The 12,239-nt window shown below is 39.4% G+C and overlaps 1 protein-coding gene across 1 annotated transcript in view; it reads right to left on the minus strand.

Moving 5' to 3' along the window:
- Positions 1-12,239, minus strand: part of PXYLP1 (2-phosphoxylose phosphatase 1) — a 117,286-nt gene that overhangs the window by 32,854 nt on the left and 72,193 nt on the right. The window contains exons 3-4 of the mRNA XM_084639314.1: positions 1,314-1,466; positions 90-216 (exon numbers count right to left, since the gene is read on the minus strand). Coding sequence (XP_084495440.1) covers positions 90-216; positions 1,314-1,466 — 280 coding nt within the window. The remainder of the gene's footprint in view (positions 1-89; positions 217-1,313; positions 1,467-12,239) is intronic.

Raw genomic sequence — 12,239 nt, forward strand, 5'->3', positions numbered from 1 at the left:
TGACCATGCCTCAGCTCTCACACAACATTTGGAAATGTTACAGTAAATGTCAACATTGAGAGAGAAATGGTAAAATCCAGGACGTTTACCTGTTAGACACCAATGTACAGTCGATCTCTGGTCTTTTTGTTTTGGGAATGGCATACAGTGGATATCTATCCCCATGGCGAATCAACACGTGGACAGACACAAGCTTAAAATAATGGGGTGCATGACCTATGCGGAATGAAGAAGTAAAATTAAACATCCGTCTTAATCCCCTCCATATGTTTTCCAATTCTACTATTCCAAGTAAAAAAGCATGCATTATTGTTAATTATTTGTTGTTTATCCACACTATATTCAGTACTTAGAGAATATGGAGGAGAGACAGTCATTTATCCTGAAGTATTTATTTCAATTTAAATAATAATATAGACACCTATAACGGCTCTAGGTGCCCAACATATAATACTACAATAGAACCCCAGAAATGTCAGAATAAATTATTCAAAAAGAAACTCTGTTACCATAAAGCTCCTTTCCTCCCCTTCTTTAATCATTCTGGGAAGCATACCCTCAGCCCTCTCCAAAAACCCAGTTCAGCAGATGACTTTTCCAGCATGCCTAGAAAGTCACCAAATGTGGGCTACTTTGGATCCAAGTACTGTTTTTTTAATCTTTACCTTAGGTTTACTTTCTAAGGGGACTGACTGATATAAGCACTTAACTGACATTAGTGGATGATACAAAGGTATAGTGATATAAGATGCTTTGTGCCATACTATGGGGTGAGCAGTCCAAAAAATGTCTTCCTCAACTGAAGTTAGAGGCTGCTTTCCCCTCCCATCGTTATCTCTTTCCATGGTTCCCACCAACTTAACCTGTCATTTCTGAGGAAGCACCCCAATTGCTTGTGTCCCAGTTTGACTCTTCAGCATTAACATGTTCAAAATTTCACACCACTAGGAAGTGATTACACTGTTTCAAACAAAATGCTAAATATTTTTAAACAACAGCTACAATCTTATATTTTCTCTCCTTATCCCCCTTGTTCCTTTGTGGATCTTACAAAAATTTAAGTGTCAGAAGAACCTTTGTAGGTCTCCTTTAGCAACCAACTCCAAAATCAAAATACAAAATATGGAGAAGGAGGAATTGAGCATTTTTGGCAACTGAATATATTTCAGAGGCCAGTCAAGATTTTTGTGGCTAGCTCCAAGTTCTAAAGCATTTACAATACACACTTAAAATCACCATTTCCAGTGCTAACACGTAGAACCTAATAATGAAATAAACCCTGTCAATTGTCTACACCATGTCACACAGCCTACCTTCCATGCTGCTTTCAGTTATGCTAGGGACGTTACAGTAAACACGAGCTTCATAAATAGGATCAATGGCAGGGGGTTCGGTCAGTGGATCAGGCATTATTCTCTTTCGGCTCTTAGGGTTCATCCCATCTTCCTTGACTGGAATTAAGTGCACTAAAAGACATAAAATTAATAACATTTGTAGTAAATTAATACTGGTTATTACATCCATATTATTATTTTAATAATGTGCAAAATATTCAGTTGTAAAAATTGGTTATTTTACCAGGAAATGGACTTCCATGAAAATCAGTCACACTAGAACACTAGTTCTGGGTTCATCCTGTCAATTTTTGATGCCGTTACATAATGAAATCAGGAAGACCCTAAAGAGCTCTCCTTGGAGTAAGACCTCTGAAATCTATCTGGGATGTAAGTGTCACTGTTTTTGCATTTGCACTCTTTTCCTTGAAACAGCTTCTTGTGTTGGATTTTTCCATGGGTGACAGGAGCAGCAGCAGGACTAGGAATTTAAAAACCTATATCAACAGTCAGTGGATAAGACAGGAGTCATTATCTCCCATGATTGCGGATATGACGACTCTTCAGCATACACCCTGAGAGGTCGGACAGGAGTTGCTGAAGAAAAAGAGATACACATCTTGGTAAAGGAACTTGTAGCCAGAGGACTACTGGGACTTCTCTTGGTAAAAAGCAGCTGAGAAAATAGTTTAGGAAATCTAATATTGAGAAAAGGAACTTCACCATATAAAGGGGAAAAACAGATTTTGGTCTGTTCTTTATGAGGATGGGAATGACTGAATTTCCCCAACTCTTCTTATTCTGAAGTCAGGTTTAATAGCTCAGGATAGTATTAACTCTGTTAGGCACTCTTGACAGTAAATATCACAAGCATTTACTTCAGAAACTTGACTCTACAGAGTATCTTTTAATTGGAAATGTTGCTTTGGTTGCCTGCCTGGAGACTAGTTCAGGCAGGGAGACAACAACAGATTGTTGGCTTTATATTTCATCACCTCCTTGGAAACATCAGAAGTCTTCACTGCCAGTAGTACAGAAGAACACCCAGTGAACAGGTCTAAAGTACCCTTATTACACTTCCAACATGTCATCTTTTTGTGAGTGGCAGCCAATCTTGTTTTACACATAGGACAATTTAACCCACTGAAAATTTTCAGTACAAATGGTCATCAATTTAAGGTATGTAGTGATGACTGGGGCCTTGGGAAGTACAACGTATGGAGAAAGTAGTACATTTCAGTTTTGATTGTTCTATCTACCTAATTTACGATCTAGTAATCAGTGAGAATGGCAAAAATAACACAGGAAAAAATCACATCAGTCCAGAATGGTTAGATAAGAAAAATTCAGCTGAAGTAATTTTTTGTATCACAGAGTATTTCCCAGCCCAGGGATCAAGCATGGCCTAACCACTACTTGTCATGCAGGATCACTTCTTGCCAATCAGCTGTCTGCATGGACGCACTTTCGCTGGAGGACCAGTGACTGCTGTCCAAATGGCAGTCTAAAGCAGCAGTTTTTTACATGTGAAGCTAACTGCAGTGGGCTCACTATTCCTAGACATTTCCCCTTGAAAGCTGTCTCATAGATAAACTTGAGTAACTTGTTTTTAGTAAACTTTGATTTTACAATTTTCAGATATCACCCTTTCCCCCCATCCAGAGGAGTTGTTTACTTGTACAATAAAATATTCTTAAGGACGTCAAAATATATCTAATAATTTTTTTCACTTTATAATCACTGAACTCAAAACTGAAATACTGCACACAGATGAAGTTTAAAAATAGAATTCACTCATGTTAGATGATAGCACAGATTTTTTTAAATTGGAGAAAGCTATTAAAATATATGAGAAAAAGCTAAATTACATTAGATCATGCATGGTGCCCACAACATCTCAGTGTCCCTTTCAGAAGAATGTAAGAAATACAGATTTTAGAAAGGTTTCAGAGTATATTTTAGAAATATACAGAAAAAATTACCCAGTTTAACTACTATGGATTTACCCAACTAAAACAAAAACAAAAAGTCAACAAAAGTGAACATTAATGTTGTTGTGAAAATGCCCTTGGCAGTATCACACTAAACTGAAAGGGACACAAAGTCAACTCAAACTTGGATTTGTGAAACAAAATAAATGGAAATATTTCTCATAGGTCTTTGGCTTTGCAAAAGCTTGTTCTACAAAATCCAAATATTGGACAAAGTTGAGTTGACAAAGTCTCTTCAGATTGCCTAGGTTTGAAGATTATTTTCTGTAGTAGCCCTTGAAAACTGCAGCTATAATAATGAACTCTCAAGGCTTTGCCCCGTCAACATATTCCTTTCAAAGAGGGAAAGATTTTCTTATTGAAAATGATGGGGATGGCATGGCTAATGTGATTAGGTCCTATGATGGTGTCACTTGAATAAGTATGTGGACAGAGTTGGCATCGATTGACAGAGCCAGAAGAGTACCCAGAAGTCACCTACTACAGGACAGGCCCAACAAAGAAAACAACAGAACACCACTAGCTGTCACCTTCAGCCCCCAACTAAAACCTCTCCAGCGCATCGAAGATCTAAAACCTATCCTGAAAAATGATTGCTCACTCTCGCAGATCTTGGGAGACAGACCAGTCCTTGCTTACAGACAGCCCCCCAACCTGAAGCAAATACTCTCTAGCAACCACACACCACACAACAAAAACACTAACCCAGGAACCTATCCTTGCAACAAAGCCCAGTGCCAGCTCATGTTAATTAATTAGCCTCTTACTCTATCTTTTCATGTTCTCTCTCTCTCTCTCTCTCTATATATATATATCTTCTTACTATATGTTCTACCCTATGCATCCAATGAAGTGGGCTGTAGCCCATGAAAGCTTATGCTCAAATAAATTTGTTAGACTCTAAGGTGCAACAAGTACTCCTGTTTTTTAATTATACTAATAAGATTATAATACCAGTCTCTGTAAATGCATATTGTTAAAGGAGATCAAAGTAGTTCCTATGCCTAATAAAAGAGTTAATAGAGGACTCCAATTACCCCCATATAAATTGATCCAATGTCCCAAGGAGACACACTTTAGACAGACAACTTTCAAATGCTATAAGCAGTTGCTTTTTGGAACAGCTAATTCCAGAGCACACAACAGGAGACACTATTATTAGTTTAAGTAACTTACAGGGTTGATGTAACTAATAGGGAACACAATATAATTAAGTTCAACATCCATTGGTGGGTGGTTGGGGGAAAATCATACCAACAACTAACAGTGACACTATATCTAAAGTAAAAAAAAAAAAAAATCAAAATCATTAGATTTAGCTCTGAAACTATTACGTATAAGATAACAAAGAAGATGTGTAACCCTCAAAGAAGCAAAAACAAAAAATAAAAATAAAAACGTATTTAAGTATACTAGAAACAGGAAGCCAGAATCAGGGAGAAAAGAGAGCAATAAAGAGGATAATAAAGTTATTGCAGAGAAACAAAATTATTTCTTTACATCAGTCTTTACCACAGAGGGTATGGGGGAATTACACAGGCCTACCCTATCCAGTTAACGAAGATGAGGTACTACCAAAGATTTAAGTATTAAAAGAATTAGTACTGGAACAATGGATAAATTAAAGAGCCACAAATCACCAGGATCGCATGGTATAAACCCAAGAGTTCCAAGGGAATCCAGTGGCTAAACTGCTAAAACTAATATGCATTCTCTGAAAATCAGCTGCAACTATTCATGATTGGATGGTGGCAAATGTTTTACTTACAGACCAGTTGACAGTGGGCTATCCCAAGTTTCTGTACAAAGACTAGTATTGCTTAACACATTTATCAGTTTTATGGAAATGGGTGAACAGCTGAGTGGCAAAAATTTCAGATGACACAAAATTATTTAGGTTAGTCAAGATAGAGAAATCTTTGAAGAACTTTGGAGGGACCCAGATACGTCAGCTGAATGAGTAGCCCAACCACAAACGGAATTCCATTTTGACAAATACAAGATAATAATGCACATTGGAAGGAATGATCTGAACTACTCATACAAATTGAGGTTTTTATTAGAAAATTAGGTTATTTCTACTTATCCAATGTCAGAAGTGAACAATAAAAAAATACTGTAATTTAAATACCTCTTTGTGGCTCTTTTTAAAGTTTCAATTCTATATCTTTGCCTCCCTATCCTTTCTCCCTCTCCCTCACTAAATGATTAATATCCATTCCCACTTTGCCTGTGCAATCTCAGAATTTCTCTCAATTGTTTTCAACTTCTTTTTTTCCCCTCCCCTTCTGCCTTTTCTATGTCATCTTTTCAGTCTGATGTCTTTATTATTGTGCCTTTTCCCCTTCTAATTCCATTGCTTGTACTCTTATATTCCCTGTCTAATCCTTCTTTGCATGCATCCCCCTCCTCCTCCCACTGCCTGGCTCCTCCCCCACTCTCCACTACTTGGCACACACATTTCCTTTCTCCAGCTGTGCCACCTCATCTCTGCTCCACAAGCAGCAGCTATTAAAAGCTCTTAGAAGAGCAGCAGTTTTCGCTGTCAGTACTCCTTACTGAAACTCCTACTCCTTAGTGTCAATCCTGTTTCTGCCCCGGAGCAGAGCTATTGACCAATAAGCCCATGACAATATGGGGTCACAGGGATCGCTACAGCAAGTAACTCATGGAGTTGGCTACCTAATGTTGTCCCATCTCTTTGCTGCTTTTTCTGATGTAAACTGGTATAATGTTAAATCTCTGCCGTACAATGTATTTTACATTACAATAAATGGCTATGACATATTATAGTTATTTTTACATTATGTGAATTCAGCCTTTAGTGCTATCAATATAATGCATGCTGTACAGGATCAAATGAAACTAAGCTAAATGTATCTCCGTGGAACAGTCAATGCTCTGTCAGTGCTTACATTTTTAAATTTAGAGCCCCAATTAACAGTATTTTAGAATATGGCCCTTATCCTGCCAGGACTTAAGCATTTCTCTTGTCAGGAGAGGGACCCAAAAGTGTAAGACGAAAATTTCAACAGATTTATTTAATTTGCTATCTGAGCATTTCCAGAAGTCAGTGCAATGGATAAAAATGAAGATTTAAAGTATACTTTTGGAGGTTTTTGGAAACCTCTCCTACACTGAAACTATGCTATACAGACTATGTATGTATATCATTATTATACAAACAGCTAGACAACAGAGATGAAATTTAAGTAGCTTAGAAAGTTCACACCTTGTCAAAATGTTTAAAACTAGAGGAGCAATAGCATACAATTATTTTAAAGGATATTTTAAAAAGTCAGGACTAATAGAAACAAGATACAATATATGATTTTTTCATTAATATCCAAATACAACAGCAAGGAAGCCCTGACTGTTGTCCTGCCACGCCAGAAAATATCTGAAACATGAAAAAAAGGAACACGTTGGCAAATAGACAAAAATAAAAAGGTGCCAAAATGGGCAATCTGTACAGTTAACTCTAAAAGAATTGCAGGAGGCTGTCCAGATGGTAGAAAAACAAAAAACAAAAAAAACCACCACCACAATCAATGGTCTAGGAATCTTTATGTCTGAATTCTCATGTGTTTTGTATTAACAAAAATTTTAATTGGAGAAAAGGGTCCAAACTCTCAGCTAATGTAGGTCACGGTAACTCTTTTGAAGACAATGGAGCTAAAACAATTTGTACCAGCTATCTGTCCCAAGGTTTTCATTGTATTTTTAAATTTATGAGCTATGTAAATATCTGAATTGCATATTACAGAATATTTAAACAAAAACAGACTTTTATATAAATGAGTGTATTACAAAAAAAGTTTATCTTTTACAGAAGCCGAGGAAACATTTTAAATATGTAAACAGTTTTGGCTAAGCAAACAGAGAAAATCTTTTGTATGAATAAAAAATAGCTACTTTTGAAACATGTTAACATTCCTTTGAATAACTTTATCTTCACTGTATTTTAAATATGACCTATTAAATCTAAAAAGGGTCTGATTAATTTGTTCTCTTGTTTTTGCAGAACAACTTATGAACTCCAGAAAGTGAGCTCACAGAACATAAATACTAGACATATAGTTTCTAAGCAATGGATGCAATCATTACAACAGGCACTTGAAAATAATTGTATCCATGATTACATGAGAAGTAGTCTCCTTAGAAAGAAAGTATAATTGAACAAATCAAATATTATACTCAGATGAATAACTGTAGGGAGGCAGTTCTATATAGGTTTTGAGTATGTAAAAAGAATACAGATGAAATTGACAGGAACAAAAAACTACACACTGCAGAAAATGAAATTATTACAAACTTCAGTCCACATAGAACAAAGCATATGCTGTATAACATCAACTATCAAACTATTGCATTACAAATACTTTCCATTCTTTCCAGTATGGTTTTGAATATTAAAAACATACATAATGGTCCTGTAGCAATTTATACAGAAGGACAGTTTTAGAAAAAATTAATCTATATTTACCTAGAAGCATAAAAGTAGACAACAAAGCCATGTCCCAAACTTTTTTTCCTTTAGAACTGCAATGGGTCTGAGAAGAAAGTGTGGAGCAAGGCTAAAATGGTCACGTGCTTTTTTTTTTCTCTTGCCACAGAGTGATCTAAAATTTTTCTACATTTATAAGACAGATGGTTCTTTCAGTTCCATGTGAGCAAACTATTTAAAGCATTGACATGGAACTAAGCCACACAGCAAAAACGCAAAGACTATCCGGTAGTCTTACGCTAGCCTGTAAAAGCAAACAAGTATGTCTGGAACTACAAAAAAGTTACTTATCCCTCCCTCCAAGGTAAAGATTTTTTGGTATTAATAGGTTATTCCAAGGGTCACATGGTACACTGCAGACCAGACAAGTTTCTGAAATCCTCATGATAGCCGCAGGGTTTTTGTGTTTTGTTTTGTTTGTTTGGGAAGAAAATGGAAGGGTAAAGCAGAGGACTGGTGAGGAAAGAACAAGAAGAAAGGGTAGAGGGGTACTGAAACAATGAAACATGGAATGGGGAAGGAAGAATCTTCTGGCAGATATACAGCATTAAAAACAGTCTGGAAAAGACAGATAAGGTTTGAATCGCAGAGGTGCTAGTGTAAAATAATACTTATAGTGCTGTCAATTTAAAAGCAAGGTAGCATCACAAGTGCACTCAACTCAGGACCCTGCCATACCAGTTTATGATTCCTGCCATCCTGCAACCTCTCCGTAGGGCCACTTCTAGAGCTTTGCTTTTTATAGAAATGCATATGTGAACACCAGTGACATTCAAATATGCTTGTGTGTGACAGAATAGAATCCACCTGTCCAACTTGAATCTTTCTGATAGCTGTACATACGTTTTGCAATTTTGTGATATAAGGACGTCTTGCGGCAGCTGAGCACTCTCACCTTAAGCGCACGTACAGCTGTACAATTATTTGTTCCATTTAACTGCTACCACATTAGAGAGAAGTTGGTTTGGCCAGTGCTGGACAAACAATTCTCACTCAGTAGATGTCATATTCACAGCCATTATGAGTAGAAGGGTGTTAAAAAAAAAAGACAAAAAAAAAGACATTTAAGAGCTAGTCAATCAATGCAGGTAGGGGAAAGAGACTGGACTTTGACAATGTCTAGCATTGGAAGAGGAGACTTGTCAGTGCAGAGCTATTCTTGGAGACATGTCTCCCTCCAGGCTATCCACAGCTGAATCCCAAATTTTTCCTCATGCTCAGGTGAAGGAGGAGTGATTACGTGACCCTTGGGGTAAGTTTGTTGTCAGTAGTTTGTGTGCTTGTGGTGTGCTTGCTGCTTGACTGAAATATACCATGTGGTCTGTTTGTTTGGGCTTTAGGTGCCTGCTCTGGGGCTGGAGCACCCACAGGAAAAAGAAATGGTGGGTGCTGAGCACACACTGGCAGCCTCCCTACCAGAATCTCCCCCTACCCCCAGTGCCTCCTGCTGGCCAGTGGGCACCGCCGATCAGCACCTCCCCCTCCCTCCCACTGCCTACCGCGGATCAGCTGTTTCACAGCATCAGGATGCACTGGGGGGGAGGAGCGAGAGCGCAGCATGCTGGGGAGACGGGGGCAGAACTGGGCAGGGAAGGGGTGGGGCATTGGGGGAAATGAGTGGGGGCAGGGCCTGGGCAGAGCTGTGGGAGCACTCCCTGGCAGATTACAAACTCGGCGCCGATGGTTTGAGGGACCATGTGCTGAGCCTAGTGGCCTGCTAGGCAAAGCTGAGAGCTTCTTAATAAGGCTTTGAACCCTAAGCCCTTTAGCACCCATCAACCCTTAGCAGGGGGCGAGGCTACTCAGGAAGACCAGAGCTTTAAAAAGCCTGCTCACAAGCGACCAAAGGAGCTAGTGAATAGGAGCAGCGAACAGGGGAGTTTTGCAAGGGAGCTGAGTGGGGGTTAGATACCCTTAACATTCTTTAAATGTAAGGCCAAACCCTTCCGCTGATAAAAACAAAAAAAGCAACAAAGGAACGAGCTGCAGAAGTAAAAGGAGAATGCAGGCAGAAGTTCAGCAACAGAGTGGGGGCTATCCAGTTTATTTCACTCAGTGCATCATGTAGAATTACCTGCCCTATGGACAGGTTGCGTATGTGTGCATTTGGTGCAAGGAGCTCCTGGCCCTAAGAGACCATGTACGGGCTTTAGAGACCTGAGTGGCTGAACTGGAGCAGCTCAGGGAGACAGAGAGGAACACACATGAGACTTTCTGGGACACAGTAGAATGGTCCCACCCCTTGTCTAACAGCCCATGTGCTGTTGAGGAGGATGAAAGTCTCAGGGAAGGAGACCATCCAACAGGAGCTTAGGGAAATGATCCCATAGTTGGGACCCTCCTTCCAGATGATGTTGTGGTATCCTCTCACACAGAGGATACCTCTCCAGGGGGAGGGAACTCCAGTTATTAGGAAGAGACAGGTAATAGTTATGGGGGATTCGATCATTAGAAACATAGATAGCTGGGTTTGCGATGACTGGGAGAACCACATGGTGAATTGTGCTCCTGGTGCGAAGATTGCGCAACTCTTGACACATCTAGATAGATTTATGTGTAGTGCTGGGGAGGAGCCAGCAGTCATGGTACATGTAGGTACCAATGACACAGGGAAGGATAGGAGAGAGGTTCTGGAGGCCAAACTTACGCTGCTAGGCAAGAGACTGAAGTCCAGGACCTCCGTGGTAGCATTCTCTGAAATGCTTCCAGTTCCACATGCAGGGCCAGTTTGACCTGCAGAAGTGCAGGATCTCAGTGCGTTGATGAGATGATGGTATAGGGAGGAGGGGTTTGGATTTATTAGGACCTGAGCAAACTTTTCAAAAAGGGGGAGCCTATACAGGAAGGATGGGCTCCACCTAAACCAAAATGGAACCAGATTGCCGGCACTTAAAATTAAAAAGGTCATAGAGCAGTTTTTAAACTAAGGGCTGGGGGAAAACCGGCAGGTGTGGAGGAGCATGTGGTTCGGACAGAGACATCCTGTCATAAATATAAAGGGAAGGGTAAACCCCTTTGAAATCCCTCCTGGCCAGGGGAAAGCTCCTCTCACCTGTAAAGGGTTAAGAAGCTAAAGGTAACCTCGCTGGCACCTGACCAAAATGACCAATGAGGAGACAAGATACTTTCAAAAGCTGGGAGGAGGGAGAGAAACAAAGGGTTTGTGTGTCTGTCGGTAGTCGTCTTGGCCGGGGACAGAACAGGAATGGAGTCTTAGAACTTTTAGTAAGTAATCTAGCTAGGTATGTGTTAGATTATGATTTCTTTAAATGGCTGAGAAAAGAATTGTGCTGAATAGAATAACTATTTCTGTCTGTGTATCTTTTTTGTAACTTAAGGTTTTGCCTAGAGGGGTTCTCTATGTTTTTGAATCTAATTACCCTGTAAGATATATACCATCCTGATTTTACAGGGGGGATTTCTTTAGTTCTATTTACTTCTATTTTTTATTAAAAGTCTTCTTGTAAAACACTGAATGCTTTTTCATTGTTCTCAGATCCAAGGGTCTGGGTCTGTGGTCACCTATGCAAATTGGTGAGGCTTTTTACCAAACCTTGTCCAGGAAGTGGGGTGCAAGGTTTTGTGAAGTATTTTGGGGGGAAGGACGCGTCCAAACAGCTCTTCCCCAGTAACCAGTATTAGTTTGGTGGTGGTAGCGGCCATTCCAAGGATAACGGGGGTAATATTTGTTACCTTGGGGAAGTTTTGACCTAAGCTGGTAAAGATAAGCTTAGGAGGTTTTTCATGCAGGTCCCCACATCTGTACCCTAGAGTTCAGAGTGGGGGAGGAACCTTGACATGGTGGCACAGTGGTGGGATTAACCTGAAATCATTTTGAGATCCAGTTGAGATTTTTTGAACTAGAAATACAGATTTTAAAAAGGAATTTTTAGGAAGTCCAGAAGGCAGCTTTGAAACTGAAAGCAGCTTGGTTTCTCTCTGCTTTGTGGCCAAGCAGAGACAAAAGGGGATTATCTTGTGAATTGCAGGTTTTCTTGCCTGGAGGCAGGGTACTTAACTCCTGCAGGGAAATTCACAGTCTTCCAACCCAGAGGTTTTTTTTTTTCTTTTCTTCCTAAAAGTAAATAGGGGGTGTGTGCTCTACCCATTTGCCTGGAGACAAAAGTGGCAGGGTTTTTTTTAGGATTTTGATTTTTTTTTGTTTTACAAGGAGCACAGGTTTGAAAAGAAATTTTTTTCTTTGGGCTGGGTAAGCAGTTTTCCGAGTAGTTGGAGGTTTTTTGCTTTAATTTGGGCCCAGAGCAGAGACAAGGGAATTGTCTTTTTCTGTAGGCTGACAATCACTATCAGAGAATAGGTATTCTATTCCAGCACAGCAAAATTTTACAGCCAAGTTTTGTTTGTTTATTTCTAAACCTCGGGTGTAAAGTTAGTTAAAAACAGAGA

The sequence above is a fragment of the Lepidochelys olivacea genome (assembly GCF_965140295.1).
Source record: "Lepidochelys olivacea isolate rLepOli2 genome assembly, chromosome: 9".
In the NCBI taxonomy this organism is placed as follows: Eukaryota; Metazoa; Chordata; order Testudines; family Cheloniidae; genus Lepidochelys; species Lepidochelys olivacea.